The sequence below is a fragment of the Vanellus vanellus genome (genome assembly GCF_965231255.1).
Source record: "Vanellus vanellus genome assembly, chromosome: 1".
Taxonomy (NCBI): domain Eukaryota; kingdom Metazoa; phylum Chordata; class Aves; order Charadriiformes; family Charadriidae; genus Vanellus; species Vanellus vanellus.
The window spans coordinates 220173944-220201372 of NC_138905.1; the positions used below are offsets into that span (position 1 = coordinate 220173944).

At 48.8% G+C, this 27429-nt stretch overlaps 1 protein-coding gene across 1 annotated transcript; it reads right to left on the reverse strand.

The window, feature by feature from the left end:
- Positions 1-222: 222 nt before the first annotated feature.
- Positions 223-27429, reverse strand: DGAT2 (diacylglycerol O-acyltransferase 2). Its single transcript, XM_082492257.1, has 8 exons — positions 27331-27429; positions 16771-16890; positions 15634-15741; positions 14744-14814; positions 6244-6448; positions 3402-3576; positions 2518-2720; positions 223-1655 (listed from the first exon to the last, which is right to left on the reverse strand). Exons 1-8 carry the CDS (start codon positions 27368-27370, stop codon positions 1501-1503), a joined length of 1077 nt encoding a protein of 358 aa, XP_082348383.1. The 5' UTR covers positions 27371-27429; the 3' UTR covers positions 223-1500.

The window sequence follows — 27429 nt, forward strand, 5'->3', positions numbered from 1 at the left end:
CATGGGCAAAAACCCACTCTTAAACCACAAAGGTTTGCTGAACCTATCCTGGATATCCCGTGCAGGAATGGTGCAGATCAGTGTGGGTCTGCTTTTGGACAAACAGACCTGTTTTCTCCCCACAAAAGCCAAGGCCCAGCTGCAATCCCACAAACCATCATGGTACCACGAACCCAACCAGTGACCGCTGCAACACCAAAGGAGCCCACTATTTTTGCCCAAGTTTATTTCTAGAAATTTGTACAAAAATTGATACTCTGTAATACAACAGTCTATCAGATATGACAGATGAACATTTGTCTTTAGAGGCAAGATTCCAGGAATGTGACGTACCGTCCTCTTGCGTGGAAGAAAGGCACATTTTGTAGCTCAAAATACACTCAACTGAACCGTTGAAAAGGCAGGTCAGACATGCGAGTAGTGCAATGTTTCAGGTTTATACATAAACACGTTGTACTCTGAAGAAATCTCACTACAAGCAGTGTTAACATCCACGTAAACATTGTATAAACACTTTAAAAAGCCACTCACTTTAGAACCTATGCATGAAAAGGCTACTCCTTTACATTCACCGGACAGAATATTTAAAAGCCATCTTTGGGCAGAAGTTACTCCTAGTTTTCCCCAAATGCTTTTGGGATCCATAACACTTGCATGAATAGTCCTGCTGCATTTACCCCTACAGACTACCCTAAGGGTCTGCGACACCGGGGCCACATGATTGCACCATCCCACTGCTCCTAGAACTTGTCCTTGGAGTTCCATGGCTATGAGGGAGTCCCACATTTCCAGCTACGCCTGGTGCAAGCAGCACCTGGAACAGACCTGCTTCTAAAGTGACATTCAAAATACAAGTGGTGAAGTTAAAGCCACCAAAGCATCCACTGAACTCAGGACTGAGGTCCACCACACTCTATCTCCTTTGGTTGCCTGCCCCATCCCCAGTAGGTGCCACACCAGGGGGTTTGGCAGCCCGCTTGTGCTTTCAGAAGGGGCTTTTCCAAAGCAGAAATGCCCTTGTGCTATGTAAGCATGTCTCAACATGGCTTTTGTGCAACATGCCTGTAATACTGCCATCCCCGTCAAATCAACATGCTGCCTTTTTTTTTTTTATTGAAAACCAGATGGATCCTACTCTCCCAAAATAGCTTGGGCTGGTGGGTACAGTAGCTGCAGGAATGCTTCTAATCCACTGCTGGCAACGCAACAGCATTATGTAGCAGATTACAAAGGCAATCATTTCCCCTGTCCAAATCCTCACAGCAATGGGGAGTTGTGCTTTTTTTGGATAGAAAGACGTTTGTAATGGGATTTATCCAAAGTAAAGCCTTTTTCTTTTTTTAATTATTATTATTTTTAAAAGTGGTCTAGCAATACTTTAAACACTTTCTTTCAAAGACACATACACCCACACATGCTTTCAAGTACACGATGACAGCTTGGACTCCTGGAGAAGATGTGCTGATTCGGAGAGAAGAAAGTACTGCTGAGCCAGTCCCTTCAGTTGACTTCCAAGATCTCAGTCTCTGGCAGGCCAAATTTGCTCTTGTACTTGTCAAAGAGTTTGATCAGGGAGTCCACATATATGCTGTGGTAGAAGTCCACTTCCTTCTGGGATGGATTATCAATTTTGGGGATGGTGATGGGCTCCCCAACTGATTAAAAAAAAAAAAAAAAAAAAAAGGGAAATATCCATGTTAGGTTGAATGCTCTATACAGCCTGAAGGTTTGTCCTCTGTGACCACAGGTATGCTAGTTCAGCACGTCCACCCTGGCATAGCACAGCTTGCTATTATAACAGAGATTTGCCCAATTTCTGCCAGTTTTGCTCAGCTCTGAAGCACAGTCATCCCACTACAAGGACCCCCATTGCATCCGCAGCAATACCCAGGGCAAATGTGACATTTTAGCTCCACAAATGCCCGCAGTGAAGAGCCTCTACTGCAGCAAGGTGGTTAGGAAGTCCCACTTGTTTCTGTTTACAGTCAAGTGATAAATCCCTCCTCAATTAACAGGAACCAAGACTGAAAGCTGCAGTTCTCTTGTATTCCCCCATACACATTGCAAAAGCAAAAAAAAAAAAAAAACAAACAAACCACTTTTTTTTTTTTTCTCTCCAAACCTTGCTGCTTTGAGTTAGAAGACTCAATGGCAAATTTTAGGGTTGGCTTTAAGACTCAGCTATCAGACAGCATCACACTGTCAGTCCTAGGAGTGGGGGGGGGTGGGCTGCTTCTGACTTTAGCCATCCAAGACCTGAGAAGGTAGCAGCTACAGCATTTTTTCCACAAAAAAAGCTCACTTGCAAAACTGTCTGGTAGTAGAGCATGATGGAAATCTTGGAGCCTCTGGAAAGTCTTCTAGTTTATTCTCAGCTGTGCTGGGAGGTTTTATATAAAATGGAAAGCAGAGTTTTATAGTCAAGACTCCAAGACCAATCTAGAGTATGAGTATGGCATAGACTCAAGTATGCTACTACCTGGAGAAGCACATAGCACATTTATACCAAAACCTTACCAACAGTAGTGATGGGCTTGGAGTAAGGTAACAACCCCCAGGTGTTAGAGGAGAAGAGGCCACGACCATGAAAGATGCATGGAGCAAAGCCAATGTGCTTCTGAAACTTCTTCTGAACCCATCTTCCCCAGGAGCCCTCCTCGAAGATCACCTGCTTGTACACTTCATTCTCCCCAAAGGAGTAGACAGGAACCAAGTCCGCACTAGAAAGATGGAAAGATGTTAGGACCCTGCACCCCTGGTCTGCAGTCGATACACCACACTCTCTGCCATACACTCTTTCAGGCTGCACATTTACAGATTTTATTAGCCAGAGCTTTGCAGCACAAGGTCGTGACATAAGTCAGCAAGACTTGACATGATATGGCAGATACACTTTTAAGGCATGCAAGAGAATTGTTGGGCAATGGGCCCGTGAAACACTACCCAGTCAGACATTGAATATGCTTCCATGTATTCTCATCTCATAGAATGGTTTAGGTTGGAAGGGACCTTGAAGATCATCTGGTTCCAACCCCCCTGGCATGGGCAAGGACACCTTCCACTAGACCGGGTTGCTCATACCTCTGATTTTTGATGGACATGCCATTTCAGACACATGGGATCCCTAGAGATTGCAGGGGCTGCATAAGGTGATGCCCCATGCAGATTACTGACACACACCACTCCTTAGCCCTGGAAGCCTCCTGCTGTCCTAGACATCATCCTACCCTGTCCCCTGCTCAGGGGCAGGAGCCAGAGGACAGGCTCATGCATCTGATGCTCTGGGCACACACCCACACAACACAGCAAGACTGCAGGAAGGAGAATCCATCAGCTGCTTCAGGGGATGAGCACCTTTCATATGCTAGTGGTATCGCTCTGGCATTGAGGTTGCCTCTTACCCGTGCCGTAGAGCCAGTTTCACAAATCCTTTCCTGTTTTTCAGCGTCACAGAGTTCTTCCCTGGGGTGCAGTTCAGGGACTCCGCTGCCCCTCCAACCACAATGATGATGGCATTGCCGCTGCCATTTTTGGACAAGATGTAGTCGATGCTGTCACGGTTCACAGGACATATACCTGCATACCCAGGAGACAGGCATAAGGGTCAAGCTGCAAGATTAAGATGATCTTGAAGACACTAGCCATACTTGTAGCGAAAATATTGTGCCTTGATTGCAAGTTGAGTTGTCCAAATGCCCTATGGTCCTATAGGGTTGGGTGTATTATCAGGCAACCTGTTCCTCAACTGAACAAGCAGTTGATAGACCTGGGCAGCACTAGACTTGGTCACAGACAAACTCCACCAACACCAGCTCTCAAAAAGTTTCCCTTAACACAAAAGGCTTCAGCAAAGATTTTCTTCTGCACTTAGTGATGCCAAAGGTAATTATTTAAGACATCCTCCCTCCAAGTAAACTTTGCACTAAGAGCTGGTTTATCCTCAGGGGGGAAGCAAAGCAATTGTGTTATTTTTGATACATGGGAGTCCAAATTTGACCAGTTCCTCAGCAAAACCAAGTAGTGGAATAGGTTGTCCTTTGGGATGATGCTTTAATGATACAAAAAGAATAAAATGACAAGCATTCCAGAGACAGATCTATTATGGATTAGTACAAAAAATAGTCTTTCTGAACTAACATCTCAAGCTCTGGCATGGAGAGAGCGCAATCCTCTGCGCTCCTGAGAGAGAAAAGGTGTACGGGGCAGAGTGCTCAGGTAAGTCCATACTCAAACAAGTATCTGAGGAGTTCTTTCCCTCTGCCCCATGCTGGAAGAGACAGGACTGCACTGCCAGTCACAGCACTTCAGCTTTACAAAGCAACCCCTGCCGTAAAGCATCAGGCCCCACTCCAGGGATTTTACCATTCAGCCCAGTGAAAGAGGGACCCTTTAATTTTTACTTTGTTGCTCTAAAAACGCAAAGAAGTTTGATTCTCCACTCTTGAAACTCATGCTTTTATCCTGCAGTTATTGTCAGAGCTTGCTCACACCTCACATTTTTGGCCGGGAGCAGCGAGATGCCATCATTTACATTCCCATCCAGACAACATGTCTGAGCCATGTTGAGTACTTAAGGTCATTGCCCTAGGAAGGGCAGTATTACACAATTTAATTTTAGAAGCTGATTCTGTATATCTCATGGTAGTCATCGCTTGAACCAAGAACTAAATGATGAATGGGCCCTGCAGAATTATACAGGGCAAGTGGGCAAGCCTTCATGGGTATGTGGGCATCAAGGTCACTGCCTAACCCCAGCTCCAGACCACAGGGGAGCCGACCTCGCTTGAGACAGTTCAGCTGGATTTGAAGATGAACAACTCATTTCTTTCAGCACAGCTACATCTCTCCCTGACCACATTTCCTTTGGAAGGCTTGGGCTGTACTTGCTGCTCTGTAGGACGGACAGAAGCCTTTGTTCCTCTCCCATTCTCTGCACCAAGGCTCACTCTGACTACACAGCCCTACCTAACAGGGCAGCGACAGATTTATGCTCAGTCATTTCACACTTGTAGGCAGAAGGAGATTACGCCTGCTTACAGTGCTGAAATCCTTCCTCCAGGAAATGCGAGACATGCAGATAAGCGGCAACTTTGAATGGTGCTCTTTAGCACATTTACACAGTATATAGGATTTTCTGGCCATCTCTTCATGTCTTAGAGGATCCCTGCTGTAGCTCTAATCTCTAGTAGGCTTCTTGTAGGCCCCCTTCAGATACTGGAAGGCCACTATAAGGTCTCCCTAGAGTCTTCTCTTCTCCAGGCTGAAGAAAATTAAGGCAGTAATCTTGGAAACAGTCAAACCTAGCAACCCAGAGCCAAGTGCAGCTACTCCCATCCTCTACCCAGCTATGAGTCAAGATTCAGCCCAAACACTATATTAAGACACCCATTTTAAAGTCATTTATTGGTGAATCTGTTCCAGGAACACCAAACAGGGTACTGGACTGTTCAATTCCGGGTCTTTAAACATCACTCCCTCATCTCTTCCTAACCAACAGGCATCCACACTCTGAAAAGGAAGCTCAGAGAACATTGTTTCTTGAGGTTGTCAACACTGCTTCCTCTGCCCAGTCATAACCTATAAACCCTCCATCATTAAAATACTGGAATCCATTAGAACAGACCTATTAACATCATTCAGCAAGCTTACATCACTGCCTATTCCCTGTGACCCATCTTTTCAGGGAAGGGGCTCTTCTGAACAGCTGAAACCATGCAATACCCCAGACTCTTTACTCCTGGCAGGCACCTAAATATGTGGTTGGGTGAAGAGGGCACCTGTCATCACCGTTAAGACCTAGACGCGTGACAGCTCATGTGGTAGTGAGCCCAGGAGGAGATCTAGCCACAGTATTCACATTTCAAAGGCTAATGAATACTTTATATTTTCAGCCAGTGCAACTTCTTCATCTAGCAGTATCTTCTAACAATAACTAGAACAACATGCTTCCACATCTCCATCTTCCATATCCACAACTACAGATTCAAGAGCTCTTTACGAAGCCTTTGGACAAGAGTATCCTTGAGTTAAGGGTGAATGCAGAGGAACAGCAGTTGCCACAGCCCAAACTAGTCACATTTATTCACTGCTTCCTCGTGACAACTACATGAAAGCAACATCTGTGTGATGCCACCAGAGAGAAGTGGTTACGTGAGCTTCTGCCACAGCTTTTCATTTGAAAGAGGGGAAGACAGCTCAGGGGCAAGGACATGAGTAGGAGGAACAAAGCGCTCTTGCACTTACCTCCAGACATTAAGTAGTCCCTCAAAATGGGCATCCTGAAGTTCCCAGCCAGGGTCGCAAGGTATGGTCGGATCCCAGGGAATTTCTGGCTGACACCTGTGGCCTCTGTGCTGAAGTTGCAAAAGGCGCCCAAGCCCATGATGCCATGTGGATGGTACCCAAAAATGTAATTCCTGGTGGTCAGCAGATTGTGGGTTTTAACCAGCTAGGAAAGAACAGAGGGAGCTCACGTGAAGACAGATATTTTCAGGTAATAAGAAAAAAAAAAAAAAAGGCAGGAGAAAAAAGTCAGAATCCCCAGCTTTTGTCTCTCTTCCCACCAGGTAGAGCAGCCCAAGGACTGGGGGTATGGGCTATCCTGGATTTCAGAGACTGTGGTGAGAGCAGCCACTTAAACTCAGTTCCCCAAGCAGAGGCAGCAGAATAAACAGGCTGATCTTAGACACGAGATGACTGCCAGCCAAGCGGGAATAGGGGCTGGGTTGCAGTAAGTGGTGCCCTTTGTTTCCCCACTCCTCCCAAAGGTATTCTTGCAAGCTTCTTGCCCAAACCAACCAAGTTCTTCATGGCCCTATAGCCACAGCTACGCCTCCTTCCAAGCCCTTTTGCAGCACATTAGTGACTCACATCCCAGCGTGAGAGGGGAAAAGAAATAAAAATCAGTGTCCCATAAGAGAAGCAAGTTTGCTTAACACCTGGAAAAATGACCCAACCACTTAGTATGCCTGCTGGCCACCCTCCAAGAGGGAAAATGTGCAGAAGCGTGGCTTACCACTGGAAGCCATCCCTCCTTTCAAGAGGTTTTGCTGTGGTCTGAACGCCAAAAAGGCACCTCAAGCCATCCATAGCAGTGCTCCAATTTCTGCCGGACACGCTCCAAGAGCGGTGATCGTATTGGTTTGGGGTTGTGCAATATTCCTAACCATTTACTCATCTGTTTGCACAGCATGGACACTCCAAAGCTGTCTTAGCCATGCACAGCACAACCCATGCCCTGCTGACACTACTTCCAGAGTCTTTTTTTTTTTTTTTTGATGCTATAAGTAGCAGCAGCATCCCATGCATCAGAGCATCTTCCCCTGGCAGGACACAAGTGGCCTGAGTAAGCATACAACAGGACTGCAGCATCACCCTACAGAAGTAGGGATCAAATTTAGTCTTTTTCAGGCTGCGGCGGTGCCTGTTTTTGCTGACTGCCACAGCTCTCAGACTGGGGCAGGACCTACAAGCCCCAGTCACACCCTCAGCGTGAGGTGCTAAAAAAAAAAATTCACCCCATCCCTCAAATTGTACATGCAAAGGTCACTCCTGCATCAACGCCTATAGGATTTCCAAAATGTCACATCAGCATTACATACCCCTGCTGCCTTGGCCAAGAAGTGCTTTGGCACTAGGCAAGCGAGTCCATTTTGTTGAATCACGCTACAGGGAGCTGAAGTGCCGTTGCGACACGCTGAAGCGGCGTGCCCAGAAACCTGATTCCCTCCTCCCCGCGTTCCCACCACTGGCCCTAGATGAGACTACAGCGCTTGTGCTATTTAGGACGGCAGCGGCATTACAGACATGGCACAGCAGCAGGTTAATCAAGTTGACTCTCCACACTTTCTTCTAGCTTTGAGGTCACATAGGACTCCAGGAAGTGTGTGCAAATGCTTGCGGTCGCAGCAGCTCTGTAGAGTCCCACAGCCTGCGTCACACCAAGTCATGCTTTCTCCCCTTTCCCTTCTTGCCCAATTAGTAGATGACTTCGCTTGCACTCCCCAGGGTGGGAGGGCTGTACCTTGACCAGACAGGACAAACAGTGCTCCCATTCTACAGAATGGAAACCACTCTCCAAGAAAGACTGGGCGGGTGGGTGGAGGAAAGCAGTGGTACAGTAAACAACCCCTCCACAGAACAGACTCATAGAATAGTTTAGGTGGGAAGGGACCTTTAAAGGCCATCTATTCCAACCCCCTGGCATGAGCAGGGACATCTTCAACTAGACCAGGTTGCTCAGAGCACCATCCAACCTAACCTGGAACATTTCCAGGGATGGGGCACCTCCCACCTCTCTGGGCAACCTGGGCCAGTGTCTCACCACCCTCAGAATAAAACATTTCTTCCTTAGATCTAGTCTGAATCTCCCCTCCTTTAGTCTAAAGCTGGTCCCATCACAACAGGCCCTACTAAAAAGTCTTTCCCTATCTTTCCTGCAGCCCCTTTAAATACTGGAATGCCATAATAAGGTCTCCCCAGACCCTTCTCTTCTTCAGGCTGAACAACCCCAACTCTCTCAGCCTGTCCTCACAGCAGAGGGGCTCCAGCCCCCTGATCATTTTTGTGGCCATCTCAGTTCTTGCTAAGTTGTAGGAGAGACTCAAGGCCTGGTGGCTACACACACATGTGGCTTGGTTGGACCACTGGCAGACACTTCTCCTTCGAGCTCTTGTCAGAGGAAGGTGGGGGTTTCCAGGCTCCAAGCCCCATCTTTCACCCGCACCAAGCTCAGCTGCTTTAAAAGGGAAACCAGCCGAAACAGGGGGTTTGTCCTTGTCACTCTGGAGTACATGGCATTTGTGAGCTGAGCTTGGCAGAGCCACGCGTCTGCTCTCATACAGAAGATATGCTGTTCTCCTGCTGCCAGCCCTGGCAAGGGCCCTGCTCCAGCCCCTCCACCACCACACGGAAGGACACCCAGTTCCCAGTGGAGCCCATTGCTGGCATATCTCGTACGAGCCCCAGCCAAGCCGCAACCTTATTGATCTGTATTTGCTTTCCAAGACCTCTTGTTACATAGACAGAGGGGTGGTGATACCCACCACGCTCACCCACACCACTCGGACAAGTAGTGCGGGAACAAGGCAAGGGGTGTGCAGGGAACCAGCTCACCTGCACAGCCCACCTGTGGCAAGGCAGGAGGGCAGCATGGGAGACCTAAAGAGAATCAAATGCTCACAACAGGGATTTACAGGTCTGAGAGTCAGCCTGGCATTCATATATATATATATATGCTTTTTCCCCCCCATCAGTTTCTTCCATGCAGGCTGCCACTACCCCTCCACAGGTTGTCCCACAACAGATGGGTTCACAGAAGGTGAATGTCTCTTTCTCCACCCAAGACAAGCCAGGGCAACCAAAGACCACCAGGCAGACAGGTTTGTACACTTATCACAGAATCATAGAATGGTTTGGGTTGGAAAAGACCTTGAAGGTCATCTAGTTCCAAGCCCCCTGCCGTGGGCAGGGGCACCTCCCACTAGACCAGGTTGGACATGCTGCAGGTCTTAGATCTGCTAATGCATAAACTCAGCCCAGGGTCTGACCTGCCAACACCAAAGGCAGAGCCTTCATGGATCTCTGGATTTAATCTAGAAGCAGGAATTTTTGAAGTGCTGTGATCACTTATTCCTAGTCTCAAGCAAGACTGAAGCTTTCCTTAGGAGGCTGATCACTCACTAATTTTCTTGCACCTTCCCCCTTGGCAAGGGGACATGGAGTGGCTGGGCTGCCTTATCACGATGGCCTAAGGAACTGCTGTAGCAGTCATTTGACAACACCGCTTTGTTCTAAACATCCAACAGGTTTTTACTTTTGCCTTTGAGGTATTCTCCAGTCCCACGCAGCCCTGTGCTCCTTGAGGGCTCAGGGCTCCCATGATGACACCCCACCTGGAATATTGCATTCAGCTCTGGAGGCCTCGACATAAAGATATGGACCTGTTGGAGCGGGGCCATAGGAGGCCCTGGAGATGCTGCAAGGGCTGGAGCCCCTCTGCTGGGAGGACAGGCTGGAAGAGTCGGGGGGGTTCAGTCTGGAGAAGAGAAGGCTCTGGGGAGACCTTATAGCAGCTTTCCAGTATCTGAAGAAGACCTACAAGAAAGCTGGAGAGGGACTTTTTACAAGGGCATGGAGTGATAGGACGAGGGGGAACGGTTTTAAACTGGAAGAGGGGAGATGAAGATGAAATATTAGGAAGAAATTGTTGACTGTGAGGGTGCTGAGCCCCGGCACAGGTTGCCCAGAGAAGCTGTGGCTGCCCCGTGCCTGGAGGTGTTCAAGGCCAGGTTGGACAGGGCTTGGAGCAACCTGGGCTGGTGGGAGGTGTCCCTGCCCATGGCAGGGGGGTTGGAACGAGATGATCTTTAAGGTCCCTTCCAACCCAAACCATTCTATGGTTACAGTGCTGAGACTGAAGCTGGACCTTCACCCCACTGCACTAACAAGCCTGTTCCCAGCTGCTGTCTGAGACCAAACTTGTTTGAGCAGGAGCAAAGGTCCATCCAGCTGCTATAGCAATAACAGATTTCTTTAAACAGATCTAAGCCTGCCTACAGAAGCAATAAAGCAGTGCAATTATGGTAAAAAGCTTGTGTTAATATTTGAGTGCCAGATACACCCAAAGAACAGTATTGCCAATTTTATTGGTAGGAACAGGATGAGCAAGTAGCACATTCACGTGTGGAGAAAGGGGATTGCAGAGACACTACTGCTCAGCACCAGGAGCCAGCAGAGACCAGGATGATGATGAGTGGTCCAGATGGGTTCTCAGCCTACATACAAGTTGAGCAGTACAGTGACCACAGAAGCGTGCAGAAAGCTAGAGCTCATCCAGCAGGATCCGGGCAGCAGTAGTGAGCGCGTAAGCTTGCAAAACAAGCGCACAATTGCAATTAGCTGCATCACACCCAGCAGCACTACTGAAGGAATTATCTCACCTTCCCAGCAACGTGGGCCAGGACCCCTTCAGGCTCTCAACATTACCACTGCGCTACATCACACATCGGAAGCAAATGACTCCATTTCTGTAAGTCATCTGCAACAACAACTAAAGAGAAGGTTTTCCAGGAAGCCAGCCAAGCCACAGAGGGCAAGCAACAATGCTGCAAAAAAGTCACTGCCCTGCAACAGTCCCTGCTCTGGCACACTGCGGAAGACCAAGAAGATCTCACTGCACGCATCTGAAATGCTCCCTGCTTGACAGAGGTGAGCCAAAGGTCTGCAGGCATTGCTATCTGAAGTACTATCGCCTGTGGAGATAAGCAGTAGCTGTGCTCACATGCTTAGGTGATGGCTTCTTTACCTAAACAAGACCTTTAGATTGTGGCACTCCCCACATGACACCCTCAGATAAGTAGGACATCCTCAGGAGGCTGCCGGGACCTTGGAGGTCAGCTGGACGCCCTCGGGAGGCTGCCAGGACCGTGGGGGTCAGCAGGACGCCCTCGGGAGGCTACTGAGACCACTCAGGTCAGAAGGACACCCTTGGGAGGCTACTGAGACCATGCCTGCCTCTGCAGCAGTGGGGCCGAGTCCAGCTGGGTGCACAGCACCATGCTCACCCCCACAAGAGCTCCGGCTTTACCTGGCAGTTGAGCACCAGGATTGAGCTCACTGGAAGCTTCCTCAGCTGCTTCACACACTGCTTAGCTTAAAGCAAGGCCAACCACTAAGCAGCAGACAAACTTAAGCCTCTAGCGCCCTAAAATAGCTTATTACTGTCAGAGCAGCTGCACGAAGCCTCAGGGAATGTGGACAACTTCTGCTCACACTGAGGAATTGAGCCAGGTTGAGGTTGGTTCTTAAACCCACCTGAGATTACAAAACATGACCTGCTATCTCCAGATACATGGACAAGGGTCCTACTGGTGTTTCAGGATGAGAGGCACTGCTGGCTCAGGTGGAGAAGCGGCATGATAATCATAAAAAATGTCAGAGCCAAGCCTGCTTCTCATGCAGCTACTCTGTTAAAGCAAGTCTGGGGCCAGCAGGAAGAGCTGTTGAGGAACACAGCCAATCAAGCCACAAGTTCTAACGTACAGCTTTGTCAGAGGTCAATACTGGTGGTGTTTCAGTCTGACCAGATCCAGCTTGCATCATAGAATGGTTTAGGTTGGAAGGGACCTTGAAGATCATCTCGTTCCAACCCCCCTGCCATGGGCGGGGACACCTCCCACCAGCCCAGGTTGCTCCAAGCCCTGTCCAACCTGGCCTTGAACACCTCCAGGGATAGGGCAGCCAGAACTTCCTGGGCAATTCATTCCAGTGTCTCACCACCCTCACAGTAAAAAATTTTTTTCCTAATATCTAATCTCAATCTCCCCTCTTCCAGTTTAAAACCGTTCCCCCTCGTCCTATCACTACGTGCCCTTGTAAAAAGTCCCTCTCCAGCCTTCTTGTAGGTGTCCTTCAGATACTAGAAGGGGCTCTAAGGTGTCCCAGAGCCTTCTCTTCTCCAAGCTGAACCACCCCAACACTCTCAGCTTGTCCTCCCAGCAGAGGGGCTCCAGCCCTCAGAGCGTCTCCTCCTCTGGCCCCAACAGTCCCATGACCTTTTTACATTGGGGACTCCAGAGCTGGATGCAATATTCCAGGTGGGATCTGCCCAGAGTGGAATAGAGGGGCAGAATCACCTCCCTCGACCTGCTGGCCACACTTGATGCATTCTCAAGCCTGAGCTCACACCAGCTTGGTACAAGTAAACCTTGGCCTTCATATCTGCAGCCACTGAGGTGTCTGCAAAAGCTGAGCTTAGCATTACAAGTGCCACTGGTAAAGTTGTCACTGGTGTGATCTGCCCTCATGGTGCTCACAGCAAGGGATAAGGTCCAGCAGATGACTATTCCAACAAACCACGAGCTAGGGAGACAACCCAAGCTCTGCTGAGCCATTACACCTGAGTTCAGGATCCAGCCAAGGGGAATTTTGCAGACAGAAGCTTTAACCAAGTGGTCCACACTAGCCCAGTCTCCCTCTTGCCTGAAGACAGAACAGTTTATCCAAGGAGTTCCCATCCACTTAGCAAGTCCAAACCCAAGCTGTTCTGGTGGTTGGTACCATTATGAAGAGATAACATCCATGCCCCTAATTGCAGACAGCCAGCTCTAGCACCTCACAGCCCCATGGCCTCTGTAGCAGGTTTTAACAAAGACGCAGCCAGCTGGCTGTTTCTCCATAGCAGGTGCAGGAGTCATCCCACAGCTGTTAGTCCTCATGTGCCACTCTTTAAATACCATTGACCAGAGGGCTCTGTAAACCTCGCACAGCTCTACCCCCTTAGCAACAAAGGAATTACAGTAATAAGGGGTTTTTGCAAGTGGACCGCGTGAACCAGCAAGTATTTACCTAAAAACAGTGGAGACGTTCAGTTTATCTACCCGATCTCATCTCTAACCCTACTTGAACAACCCAACTGTTTGACAAACCTAATATTTACAGTGGGTATGACCCGCATGGCTGGTGCTGAGCATGTTTCCATGAGGACAGGGGCTAAATACCCCATTAAAGGAGTGGGGAAACAAGGGGACCAGCCATTACTGGTGACCTTCTTGAATCAAGTTCCCAGGAGAAACCAGCCCATTTTAGCCTCCAGCAACATCAAAGCGGCAGGGCTTGTTGCAGTACTGAGGACTTGGTGTTAGAAGACAACACATTCAAGACCCATCTTCAACACAAGAGCGTGCTCTGTTCTCCATTAGCAAGGAGACCTGGGTTGACCACCCACTTACTTGCAGCCTGTGCAGTTGTAGTGCATTTTCCCATGTACACCCACACTTGCCAAGAATTACCTGTTAATAGCAGCAAGAAGTTTGTTCACCAGCAGCATGTTCAGGCACCCTCAGAATTCAAGTGACTTTCCAAAGGAGGAATCCAGTCTATGCCATTTTGGCATCCTGCTGGAATTGGAGTCCCTACTGCCTTCTGAGGCTGGACTACCCTAAGGATGGGTGGCTCATCAAAAGCCACGGCAAGGTCCCTCCCTTTTGCTCAGGCTGAATAAAACTTGCCAACAGCCTTACATAATAGTCCTTTCAGCCGTGCGTCCTTCCAAAGAGGATCAGGTTCCCTCCTAGCTGAATTTGGCCCCTGCTCCCTTCCAAGTCCTTCAGCTAATTCTGCAGTCCCCAGAGCTGACCGACAGCCCTGTCCTCTGTCTGCAACACATCTGAACCAGCAGGGAAAATACAAGCAGGAGGTGAGAAAGTTACCAGCTGGAGAACTGGAGCTATTCTCAAAGCTGGAACCCCCTTTCCCCAAAGCAGATAGACTTCAGAGCCATTTCACTGCTCCCTGTGAAGCAGTAGGACTTTCGATAGGCAGGGTTCCCAACTATCCTTACCCAATGCACCGCTGCCCTGGGGCATAAGTGGAAGACAGACCAGAACTGAGCTAGGTTTACAGTGGTAGGGTTAGGCACAACACAGGAGTGCTGCAGCAGAAGAGAAGTTAGGGAGGTGAACAGGGACCCTTGCTGCTGCAGGGCAGACTGCCTCAAGAAGCCCGGTGATAGGACCATCAGAAGTAGCAGCTTCTACAAACCCTGATACCATCACCGGTGATGCGTTTCAGATTTTATGACCACAGCTGCTCCAAGCTGTGTGGCAAGGGTGAGTAAGCCGTGTCCTGCTTTACAGTTCGGTGTCATGGACAGACTAGTGTAGGTACAACATTTTTCCACAGGGGTTATTACAAGTTGGTCTAAACCATTAAAGTTCCAATGCAGAGTTAAACTGTTACTTACCCTTATTGGAAAATAATCCCTGAAGTACCTCCATATAGCCCAGTTTCTCACCCATTGGGATCTTCTTCCACCTGAAGAGGAAAAAAAAAAAAAATACCATGTTTTTAATGCTCTTTCCACACAGGTGCCCACCAAGAAGCCTTGAGGACTCCAGATGATTTCTCTGGTGAGACAGTAAACTAACAGTTTCATTCCTTTAAGCAGGACACCTGCACCTTTCACTAAAATCAGGTGAGACCATCCATGCTTCAGGGCACTTTGAGCTAATTAAGGCCTGACAACAAATTCAGAGTAGGATCTGACTTGATATTCTGTTGTAGTTGTGCAATGGACAATTCAAACTAGAAACAGCTCTGCGTTAACCTCAGATTCATCTTTTGGAGAAGGAATCACTGGATTATTTCAGTGGTCTTGAAGCAGTGGAGAATTGTGCTAATCTGTCTATGAAAGGAGTTAGTGGGGTCTCAGAGCTGCTTTCTACAGGGTGTCTTCTGAAATGAAGAGTTTTCTGCTTAATTTGCAGCCACACTGACTCCACAGGGGAGCCACGTCTTACTAGTCACGCCACAATCTGAACCTTGCAAGAGCTGGAGAGGACTTTCTTTATCTTTCTGACCTACAGGAAGAACCTGAGCCTTATAAATACCTTGCTAAAAGCCGGCAGTGGCACGATGTTAGTGAACGTTACCTCGTATTACCCTCAGCATCAATAAAACCTGCAGTCACTGCTTGTGCCGAGGGCTGACATTTGTATGCTTCACCGAACAACGCTTTTGGCCAGTGATTCAGCCAAATCCACTGAGGGAAGTCACCCATTATAAGGAAGTGCTTCTTTGTCCAAATATGAGGATGGGGACACGAACAGCAAGTATCTATTCTGCAATATTTACCTTTCTTTGGTGTATTCCAGTCAAACACCAGCCAGGCTAAATATAGAGCACCAATCGCCCAACAATCCGTGCACAGTATGTACATGAGGATTAAAGTGCAAGCAACACCTGGATAGGTCCAAGAAAGAGAAGAAAACAAGGTTGCATCAGGTTTTGGTCTGCATTTACACTTGCTTTAAGAGCCCCTTGCCTTTTGACCCTTCTATGCTGAAAGGTTAGTCTCAATCTGATGTCATTAATCCGCAATCAAATCGGATTTAGCTAAAAATCCCTTATGTAGGACTGAGACAGCTTGAGTACCTCAACCTCCCCTTTGTGGTTTCTCCAGGTCTCTCTTCTATAGAATCTCCAGGTAGGGCAGCTGCTTCATCAGCCAAGAGCAAGACCTTATGAGCATCAAGGTTTCTTTGCGACCTGCACCAAGGGGGTTCCTTCCACAGCTACACAAATCTTCCCCACGTTCCACCAGCTCTACACCAGCCATCCCACCAGCATTCCAGAGATCCCACCCGCAAATGATGTTGCCATTTTAGCACAAACAAAATTGGGAAGGCACATCGAGACTTACTTGAGTGTCTGCAATCAGCATCTTTCTCCAGTTTAATTATCAACAACACCATAGAGCAGAACAGCCTGAGACTTCACATAACAGAAACACCCAGAGACAAAGAGTCTTTACAATTTTACTGGTCCTAACAAGCACATTTTGCCCATCTCTGGTACCTCTTGGAGCGGGACCAAGCCAAGAGGAAGACACTCCTGTTGCAATCAGTTGCATCAGCTGTCTAAGAAATTTCTTCTCTGTGGACATTCCCATGAAGGAGTCCGGTGAGAGATTTCCAGTTGCTTCAATCTTATTTGTGTGGTAGAAGCAAACACGAGCTAAACATCAGTAGGTTTTTCCCTAGTTTCTGTGTTTTTCTAGAGCCAGGTAAGGTCATTTATTGCCAAAATATCAAGCTATGCAATTGTGCTCTACAAACTGCACATGCCCTAGGGACTGTCCTGCTACACTGCACACCCAGTAATTAACACCTATGCAAATGTTCACATTTTTACATCAGAAGTCTTCCAGAATGAAGGGGGAAAAAAAAAAAAAAAAAAGCGCTTTGCTTTTGGCCAAAAAGTGTTACTTACCCATGATAAGGAAAGTGAGAACCCATTGCAGCACAGAGATGATTTGGAGTTGTTTCTCTACTTTAGATTTAGATAGCCAGAATAAATCCTGCAGAGCAGAAAGAATGCTCGATCCTGTGCCTAATTAAAAAAAAAAAAAAAAAGAAATAGTTACATTTATACACTGAGCAAAGATAACTATTTTCCTTTTAAATAGGACGTTTTCAATTGACGCTCGTGCAGTGTGTTTTAGAAAAAGGCTTCTCAAAGGCTAATATTTCCCATGGAGTTTAGGCATCCTGGAAGGGGAAAGGTGGCCATTTGCAAACATCCTGCTGTTTTGGGGATGCTGGAGGGGATTAATGGGTAGCATCAGTTCCCACCTGTGCAAACCTCTATACACCTGACCATAGAAGTACAGAGGACATTAACACAAGCTCCTAACACACCCCCTTCCCGCTTCACACTGCCAGGTCCTGGAACTGGTGTTTGAAAACAGGGAAAACCCCGAGTTCAGCATAAGATAAAATCAGCAATCCCAAGCACAAATCCAAACTGGGCAGAGAATGGACGGAGAGCAGACCTGAGGAGAGGGACTTGGGTGTGTTGGGGGGGGGGGGAGGGGGAGAAGCTCACCATGAGCCAGCAATGTGCGCTGGCAGCCCAGCGAGCCCCCGGCACCCCGGGCTGCATCCCCGGCAGCGTGGCCAGCAGGGCGAGGGGGGGACTGTGCCCCTCTGCTCTGCTCTGGGGAGACCCCACCCCAGTGCTGCCTCCAGCTCGGGGACCTCAGCACAGGAGAGACATGGAGTGGTGGAGCGGGGCCAGAGGAGGCCCCGGAGATGCTGGGAGGGCTGGAGCCCCTCTGCTGGGAGGACAGGCTGGGAGAGTTGGGGGGGTTCAGCCTGGAGAAGAGAAGGCTCCGGGGAGACCTTAGAGCCCCTTCCAGTGCCTAAAGGGGCTACGGGAAAGCTCTTGATCAGGGTGTGGAGCGATGGGATGAGGAGGAACAGTTTTAAACTGAAAGATGGGAGATTGCGATTAGATATCAGGAAGGAATTTTGAGTGTAGTGAGCCCCTGGCGCAGGTTGCCCAGAGAAGCTGTGGCTGCCCCATCCCTGGAGGTGTTCAAGGCCAGGTTGGATGGGGCTTGGAGCAGCCTGGGCTGGTGGGAGGTGTCCCTGCCTATGGCAACAGGGTTGGAACTCAATGATCTTTAAGGTCCCTTCCAACTCTAACCATTCTGTGATCAGCTGTCCCAAACCACAGGCAAACACACACCAAGCTCTGGTCTGAACTGTTGCTCATCCACACTTCACCAGATCTGTTGCACAACTCCTTCATGCGTGTTCAAGGAAAGCTCTGCACTCCAGCCTTGCACAGCACAGCTCAAGGGCTCATTGAGCAGCACCTCCACCTGCAACCCCAGGGATCCACATCTCCAAGGGTGAGGAAAACTACCCTGGTGTTTCTAAAGCAGTATATGAGGAAGGAAGGAGTTGAAAGCCACTCTTTTAGAAGCTTTTGCTATTCAGGTGGGGAGACACCCAAGAAAAATACTGAAGTGAAAGACTTGATTGCTTTATGAGGAACCACCCTCTGCAGTGTTTGCTGATATGCTCAACAACCTCGAGAAAGAAGCACTTGCAAGTGCATTTTCCTTCACTTCTCTTGATTACTTTATTTCACAAGCTCCATAATAACTGGCTAAAATGCAAATCAAGCTGCCGTCCTATGAACAAACCAGGAGGTGCGTTTACGTATTTCCTTTTCTGCTTAAGGATCAGCCTGTCATTAGGAGGGGCGTGATGCTGCTAAGCAGCTATTATATTGACTGGGTTCAGTCCTCACTGTTGCTGGCAAGACATGACACTGCTAGCGGTGATACCCCAGCGAGTGCTCACACTTAGTCAAATGCAACTTTGATGGAGAAGAGGCTCTTCTCTAGATACAGGCAGGTACTCAAGTTTTGGTAGTTTCCACAACGCATGTTTCACAAATGCATCCTTTAAATATGCCAAGCATCTCCGCAGTCTTTGCCCTGGCCCTTCCTGATAGTCTAAGCAATAGGATTAATGCACAGTAGCTGCACCTGAAGAACTGCTTCTTAGTTTTGGACCTTCTTTGCTTCCCCTCTTACATGTAATTTAATGTTAAACCTGTGCACAGTCCCTAGGGCTGACAGCCACATGCCCTTTATTAGCAGAAATGCTCTGGAAGGCATCAACCAGGAGCCACATGAGATCCTGCAGCCAAAATCTAGAGCCAGCTCATCCAGCCCTTGGCTCAGCTTAGTCTACGTTGAATGAGCCATCCTCGCAATGGGTTGGGCATTAACTACTCCAAGCAGACCAAGTGGTGCTCAAGGGTAGATCATGTCACTGCAACTGCCAGGAAACTGAAACCTACAGCACTAACCCAGCCTGAAGCAGCAGCTCAGGTTGAAGGCGGGTCTCTGCAAGATGGCATGTGCGCTGAATTCACTCTTAATAATATAAATATCTCTGCAGTTTCCAAGATGAGACAGGACATCATGCTGATGAGTTAAGCCACCACCATGCATTGATTTGCAACATTAGAGTACCTTAGCAGGAAGGCTCAGAAACCCTGTGCTGCAGCTCTTCACATTTGATAGCAAATTCCCAAATTTGGGGTCAGTGATAAACTCCATCCCATTTTTTACAGAGTCACCTGTCCAAGGGTAAGAGAAACCTTTCATTCCCACTGAGGGCCACAGCCTCAGGGCAGCCTCTACTGCAGCTCTAGGAACTTGCTGCCCCAAAAACCTGGTTTACAAAATTACACATGGACAGACCTCTTGAGGCCTGAGGACTGCTAGATACTAGTTTAAAGGAAGCGTTTAGCAGTAGTGGTGTCACTGGCCACATGTCTATGCCCTCAAAATAAGCCAGAAGTCTTAGAGATTATTTCCAATCCATAATAAAAGCCCAACCCCATGTAATTTATCCTTCCAGCACCTGTAGTTACACTACCAAAACATCCTTGGATTGATGAATCCAACACTCCACCCTTGGATCAGCTAAATCCCTATCCTCTTCCCCAGAAGAGAACAACTGTTTACCCCTCCAGATAAGAATTTGTACTTCGGCATTTTCTGGATGCTTTAACAAATTGTAGGCATTGCTAACCCCGTAAATAGAGCGGTATTGGGTAGCGCAGGTCAACCCGTCTGCTTGTTTCTCCAACCGCATTAAGCTTTTTTTGGTGACATCCAATTCCTGCAGACAGAGGGAAGGCACAGGTTTGGCAGACAGCTCCAAGCAGGCAGAGGACCACCTGCCCATGGACAAGTGGTGTCCTGGGTCAGTTATTTGCTGAAAGGAAAAACATCCTTCACAGAGATCAAGATTCCCAACACCAGAAGAGACAACAGTTACCATGGGCTGAATAATATTAATGTTTAATTCCCAAGTTAAGGACAGAAGTCTGGTGGCAATGGAAAGGATGGTGGGAATGGGTAGAAGTGTCACCTGGCAAGTGCATGTGCCTGTGCATGGTCTACTCTTGCACCAACAGCCTGCATACTCCAGATGGACCCAGTGCATCAACTGCAGGTGAGCAATTACAATTCAGTGCCAAAAGAGCCATTTCCAGCCAGTCCTGAGCTTGCTGTTCATTGTGTCAGGCTTAACACGTGTCAGACATCGCGTGACAGAACTCAGAGGGTGGTGATCAGTGGCACAGAGTCTAGTTGGAGGCCTGTAACCAGTGGTGTCCCCCAGGGTCAATACTCAGTCAAATCTTGTTCAATATATTCATCAGTGACCTGGATGAGGGGACAGAGTGTATCCTCAGCAAGTTTGCTGATGATACCAAACTGGGTGGGGTGGCTGACACCCCAGAGGGCCGTGCTGCCATCCAGCGTGACCTGGACAGGCTGGAGAGCTGGGCAGAGAAGAACCTAATGAGGTTCAACAAAACCAAGTGCAAGGTCCTGCACCTGGGGAGGAAGAATGCTAGGCATCAGTAAAGGTTAGGGGCAGACCTGCTGGGAAGTAGCTCGGAGGAGAAGGATCTGGGGGTTGTGGTAGACAGTAACTTATCCATGGCCCAGCAATGTGCCCTTGTTGCCAAAAAGGCCAATGGAATCCTGGGCTGCATAGGTAAGAGTGTGGCCAGTAGGTCGAGGGAGGTCATTCTCCCCCTCTACTCTGCACTGGCGAGGCCACAACTGGAATACTGTGCCCAGTTTTGGGCTCCCCAGTTCAAGAGGGACAGGGAACTGCTGGAGAAGGTCCAGCGAAGGGCAACTAAGATGATTAAGGGATTGGAGCATCTGCCTTATGAGGAATGGCTGAGAGCGCTGGGACTCTTTAGCCTGGAGAAGAGAAGGCTGAGGGGAGACCTTATTATGGCGTACAAGTATCTAAAGGGTGGGTTGAAGGAGGATGGAGCCAGGCTCTTTTCAGTGGTTCCCAGTGACAGGACGAGGGGCAATGGGCACAAGTTAGAACATAGGAAGTTCCGTTCAAATACACGGAAACACTTCTTTACGGTTCGGGTGACAGAGCACTGGCACAGGCTGCCCAGGGAGGTGGTGGAGTCCCCTTCTCTGGAGATTTTCAAGACCCACCTGGATGCAGTCCTGAGTAATGTGCTCTAGGCAATCCTGCTTTGGCCAGGGAGTTGGACTAGATGATCTCTAGAGGTCCCTTCCAACTCTGAAACTCTGTGATTCCATGATTAACACCTTACATATTCAACCCTCCATGCAAGCCTTGCTTCCTTTCCCCTTCAGCCATAGGAGCTATGAGGAATTTTTGAGAAGATCCATGCTCTGGAGAGCCAGGCTGGTTGCTGGTGACACAGAGTGGAAGAGCTTTGACGAGTCAATAGAAATGTGGTTCTTTTGATGACTCAGCCACAGCACAATAACCCAAGACTGATACTTGGGTTCGGTTCTTTAAAGAAAACCCTGCCTTAAAGGGGTTTTAAGAAAAGAAGGGTTTAAAAAGAAGGTTTTCTTAAAGAAAACCCCTTAAAGGGCTCACCTGTGGGCCCACACTAAGCATCATTCACATGTTAAAAACCTAGAAGAGAATTAATCATAGGAAAGGCAATTTCTCTAACTTTCAGGGAATACATTAGCCTTATAACCAAGTTTTATAAGGCCCATTAGACATACCTATGACTAACTCTGGGGTGAAGGATACTATATACCCCAGCCTTTGGTCTCCATTCATATCAGCTTTTTCCCAAGGAAATATTTCAAATCCTGGAGAAACGGAGACCTCCATCTGCTATTGCTGAAGACAGTTGCTTATCCTGTGCCGGCCACCCAGCGCGGCCCCTGGAGTGTTTTCCAGTTGCTCTGTTTTCCAGGACACCTGTTCCAGGATGGGACAGCCTGGCTGTTTGGGGTCACAGCCTTAGCAACCCATATGGACACAGCGGAGATCTTGGCAACAGCTTTTCTGGTCTCAGACGAGATCCTGAGCCCCCCCCCAACTCACACTGCAGCTCATGCCCTGGACTATTGATGGGATACTGCCCGCCCTAAGCCGTGATGCTTGGAACTAGATGATCTTTAAGGTACCTTCCAACCCAAACCATTCTATGATTCTATGCTTGGCTTTCAAAGATGCTACTTGCCAAGACAGCCAAAGTAGTGACTTCTCCAGACCTCACTGCTGCTCAATGATAGCAACAACCTGCAGCCTTCCAAGGAAGCTCAGTGACATTAGCCAGCTGTCCCCCAACTGTGATTTAATTCCAACAACCATCAGAGTCAAGCACAAGAGGTGCTACCAAGGAGATCCTGGAGTCAATGAAGGGTTTGACCAAGTGTCTGACTCAGGCCTGCACCACCATCTCAGCTGGGGACAGCATCTGGTGCTCTTCCAGCACAGTTTGTTTCCACCAAAGTGCTCAAACACCATGATTTACCTAGCCAGGGAGGCCGAACCATAGGTGCCTGGAGAGGAGGGAAACAGGACTTCACACTCGGGCACCAGAAAACCCAATCCACAGCACTTAATTAAAAAGCAGTCCAATAAATTAGCGGAGAGGAAGTGCAAGTGTTACGGCCGGTTAAAAATACACTGAAAGCTTGTGAAAGCTGAGCTTCATCTGCTACCTTTTCAAGGCAATTAGCACATTAATTCTTGGCCAAGAATTATACTGCGTCACACAGCTTGTTTAGATGAAAACCAAATTAGATGTAGTATAGCTGAGCGTCTCCAAAGCATAAGGTGCAAGTGGACATTTGGAGCTACGTATTTGGCAGAGAAGCTGACATTGGGGGCATAAAAAAAAAAAAATATAGATTAAACAGACCAATCCTACGATACTTGTGAGGACACAGCCTCCCCTCCAAAAGCAGAGGTCTGCACAGCAAACTGCTACACCAAATGCGACATCTGTAAAAGCCCTTGAGCTATGCAAGTCATCCTGTGTCTAGGTTGGCTCAGCTGTCCCAGCTGCGGTGCACAGAGTCTCTCCACTTCCAGCATTGTTGTTAGTGGTACTAGATAGTGAATCATTTGTTAGGGAATAACAGAATACCAGCGTGGGGTGTAGTGATCATGAAGTCATAGAACAGTTTGGGTTGGAAGGGACTTTAAAGATCATTGACTTACAACCCCCCTGCCATGGGCAGGGACACCTTCTACCACACCAGGTTGCTCCAAGCCCCGTCCAACCTGGCCTTCAACACCACCAGGGATGGGGCAGCCACAGCTTCTCAGGGCAACCTGCGCCAGGGGCTCACCACCCTCACAGTGAAAAATTGCTTCCACAGATCTCATCTAAATCTCCCCTCTTTCAGTTTGAAGCCATTCCTCCTTGTCCCATCACTCCCCTCCCTGATCCAGAGTCCCTCCCCAGCTCTCCAGGAGCCCCTTTAGGCACTGGAAGGGGCTCTGAGGTCTCCACGGAGCCTTCTCTTCTCCAGGCTGAACCCCCCCCCAACTCCCCCAGCCTGTCCTCCCAGCAGAGGGGCTCCAGCCCTCGCAGCATCTCCGGGGTCTCCTCTGGCCCCGCTCCACCAGCTCCATGTCTCTCCTGTGCTGAGGCCCCCGAGCTGGAGGCAGCACTGGGGGGGGTCTCCCCAGAGCAGAGCGCAGCAGAGGGGCACAGTCCCCCCCTCACCCTGCTGGCCACGCTGCTGGGGACGCAGCCCGGGGTGCCGGGGGCTCGCTGGGCTGCCAGCGCACATTGCCAGCTCATGGGGAGCTTTTCACCCACCAACACCCCCATCCTTCCCTGTACACAGCTGCATAGCAGTTTGCTCATGCTCCAGGAGGCTACTTAATAATCCCATATTATCTGCAGTAAAGAATGCCTACGACTGCAGGTCAACAACAGGGACACATGACAACAACTTTTCTTTCAGCCCCATTAGGAAGGAGCTGTGATTCTGCATAGCAAATAAACAAATTTGTTATGACATTTATCTCGTGGCAGATCTGCATTTAGTCACAGCTCAGAACTTGGCCTTCAGTTTTGACAGTCGCAGCTGTGCGTGGGTTATAGTCAGGTAACCATGAGGGTAAACCCAGCTGTCCCAGACCAGTCAACAATTTTAGATTTAATTCAGCAAAACTTAATATCTCTAGACAAGAGAGAGGGAACCATCCTGCTACATCTCATCGGCGTGCCCAAGGGATGAGTGTAGGAGCTCTAAAAGAAGCACTCAGTCAAGCAAGTCCAGACTTCTCTACCTCCCAGGCCATTCTGTCAAGAGTAGACACTACAACGCAGCTACCAGTGATGCCATACTCCCACAACAGGAGCCCCCAGGTCTCCCCCAAAAGCAGAAGTGAGGTCTGCCAAACTTCAGGTGCAGCATAATATGAACTCCAAGGTAAAGCCAAGTGAATTCATCTTCCTTACCCCAAACTATTCTACAATTTTGTTCCCCGTTGCAGAAGTTCAATACTGCCTAAAGCTTTTAGAATCATAGAATTGTTGAGGTTGGACAGGACCTTTGAGATCATCAGGTCCAACCATTAACCTACCCTGACAAAACCACTTCTAAACCATGTCCCTTTAGCCACAGTCCAGCCAAAACAAAGGAGAGAAGGAGCTTCTGTAAGATGAAATGATATGAGAAGAGATACTTCAGCAAAGGACAGCCCTTAAGCTCTCTGGCCAGACTAGCATCCTTTCTCAGGAGGATGGAGGACCTCTTTGCTGCTCTGCAAAACACAAGGAGGAGATCACCTGAACAGCCTATGGCCAAAGCAGGTCAGGTCAAGATGAGGCGACAACCACCCCTCAGCCCCAATGTGTCAAAGCATTATCCAACCCCAGGCATTGGTCCAAGGTCTGCTCTGATTTTTGCAATGCTGGGTTGGTGCCCAAAAAAGTTCCCCAGCATACACGCAGAGACGGATAGAGGCAGATGCCTGCACTTTTTCTTTTTGCCTTTTTCCTTTTTTTTTTTTTTTTTTTTTAAATAGGAACAGACTTTCAGCCAAATTCACAAGTTGGAACAAAGCTAGATGCCAGGCAAGGAAGAAGACTGAAGACTAAAGGACAGGACTCTTCACTCCATAGAAGTCAGCTCTGTGCACAGGCAAGATACTTGGAAGAGACAGTCAGAGAGATAGAAAAAAAATAAAAAAGTCTAGTGGGTTCGTTCTAATTATCCTGTATAGTGGGAGAAGTTACCTAACATGACCACGAGGTCCCATGCATGAACCGCTGCACCCTATTGCCTCTGTCCATCTTTGATCTTCTGGGTCCCGCGTCATCATCCCCAAAGCCCAGCCTGAGTACGAGCTCCTCTGGCAGGCACCTACCCTCTACTTTGAAGAAACAGGCTTTGAAGCTGGTCCTGCATTTTGTTGCCCGTGACAGGCTACAGAACCAGCAAAGGATTGCGTTGGTGGATGCTGCAGTCACCAAGGCAACATCTCCCATCTACCCAGGCAGAAGCACATGGGGAAATGAGTAAGGAAGCACGAATACCACTGCAGGACCCCCACGAGGTGCCTCAGAGGAAAACTGACCTGAGGAGAGTTAAGACAGCTTTCCATCGCTAAGCAGGATTATCTAGAGATGAGGCCAATCACTGTCCCTAAACCACACTCCATTTTGAATTATGCACGTGTCCTAGATCCATCATTAACACGTCAGTGCCAACAAGGTGGTCACCGAGGTCTCGGGTCAGCCCTACATATTTTATAGGTCTCCTGAATGATTTATTCTCTGTGCTTGGCTTGCAGTTAACTCTCAACTTAACAGTTCACGTGCTGTTAATTCAAGTGACCCTGCTCAACTCACAACATCACTTATCTTCTGCTAGTTGCATAAGCAAGCTAAGTTACTTTAAGGACCAGAGCTGAGCACAGGAAACACATGCAGACCTTTTCCCCACAACTGATCCTACAGATCCATCTCCAATATCTGACAGAGATGGGCGCCAGCAGCTCTACATGCAGGAAACGGTGCGAAAGCACAAGCTTCAGGGTTAATTCATCAGGTTCAGGTCCTCTTAGCTCTGCTAACGATTTGCTCAATCAACAAGCCATTTCACAGGTCTCTTCATCCCAGGAGGAATTATCAGTTGGGCTTTTTCAGGGCAGAAAGCCTTTTGCAACCCAGAGCCATCGCTCAAGGACCCTCCACAAGGCACAGGGTGTTGTCCAAGAGCCTTTTCCTGCAAAACCCCCACTGTTTGCAAGCCCTGACCGCTTCTCCGGACAAGCGCGGGAGGCGTACGAGGCTCTAGCAAGCAAATATTTAGACTTGTTGAATTTATTCCTGCAAGATCCCTAGAGTTGCTCTTACAAGCACGCAAGGGAGCTGGCGGTTTGGGATTTCCCATATTGCCTCTCCAACATCTCGAACCTACGCGTTTCAGCCTGCAGCAGGAAGCGCGCGGTGTCTGCAGCGGCTCTGCCCGCGATGGGTGTCAGCCAACGACACCCAACCTGCTCCTCTCGCCGAGGAAGTGACTTTACCAGCACGGAAGGCTGCAAAAAGCAAACTCTTCGCTGGGCTTCCTAACGTAAAAAACTCGCTTTCACGCTGGATTCTCAACTCCCCATTATAAAGCGACAACAAATAGCAATGCTTCCCCCCCCCCCCCCCCCCCTTTCCCTGTTGGTGTAGGTGTGGGGAGCACAATATTACAGAACAGGGCTGCAGACAGGGGAATTGAATTTTAGCAGCCATGCAGTGTTGATAACGCTACTACACTTTCCTTCCTACCATCACAAGGTGGGGGGAGGGGGAGGCTTGTTTTTAAAAAAGTGCCACAGACCCCCATTTTGCCAGGGTGCAAACTCGCCTCAATAAACCAGAGCCGTTTGCAACAGCTTCGGGGGAAGCAGCCCAAGCTTGTTAAAAAGCGAAAACCTGCGCAGAGAGCTGTAATCCTCACCCCGAAGAGAAGCCGCAGCCATCCTCCCCGCCATTGCATATTGCTTTTTTCCCACCCCTCACCCCCCCCCTCCCCCCCTTTCCTCTTAAATAACTCCTCCTGCAAGCAGGGGAATAGAATAAATAAAGCTGAGGGTTTCGCTCCTGCTTCCATCCTGCCACCTTGTACCGCCGGGATGCTGCTCCCCCCCCCACAGCATCCTCCCCGTGCGGGGACCCCCCTCCCGGTACCTCGCAACACCCCGGAGTAGGCAGCGATGATGGTCTTCATTGCGGAGGGGTGGTCAGGTCCCTGCCAGGGCCATGGGATGGAGAAAGGGACCCCGCTCT

Excerpts from the sequence above, each read along its gene's own strand:
- DGAT2 (XM_082492257.1), bottom strand. The coding sequence starts at position 27,370 with ATGAAGACCATCATCGCTGCCTACTCCGGGGTGTTGCGAG. Across the intron at positions 6,449-14,743 it reads GGGATTATTTTCCAATAAGG|CTGGTTAAAACCCACAATCT; the intron begins GTAAGTAACAGT and ends GTTCTTTCCTAG. Across the intron at positions 1,656-2,517 it reads CAAGCCCATCACTACTGTTG|TTGGGGAGCCCATCACCATC; the intron begins GTAAGGTTTTGG and ends TTTTTTAATCAG.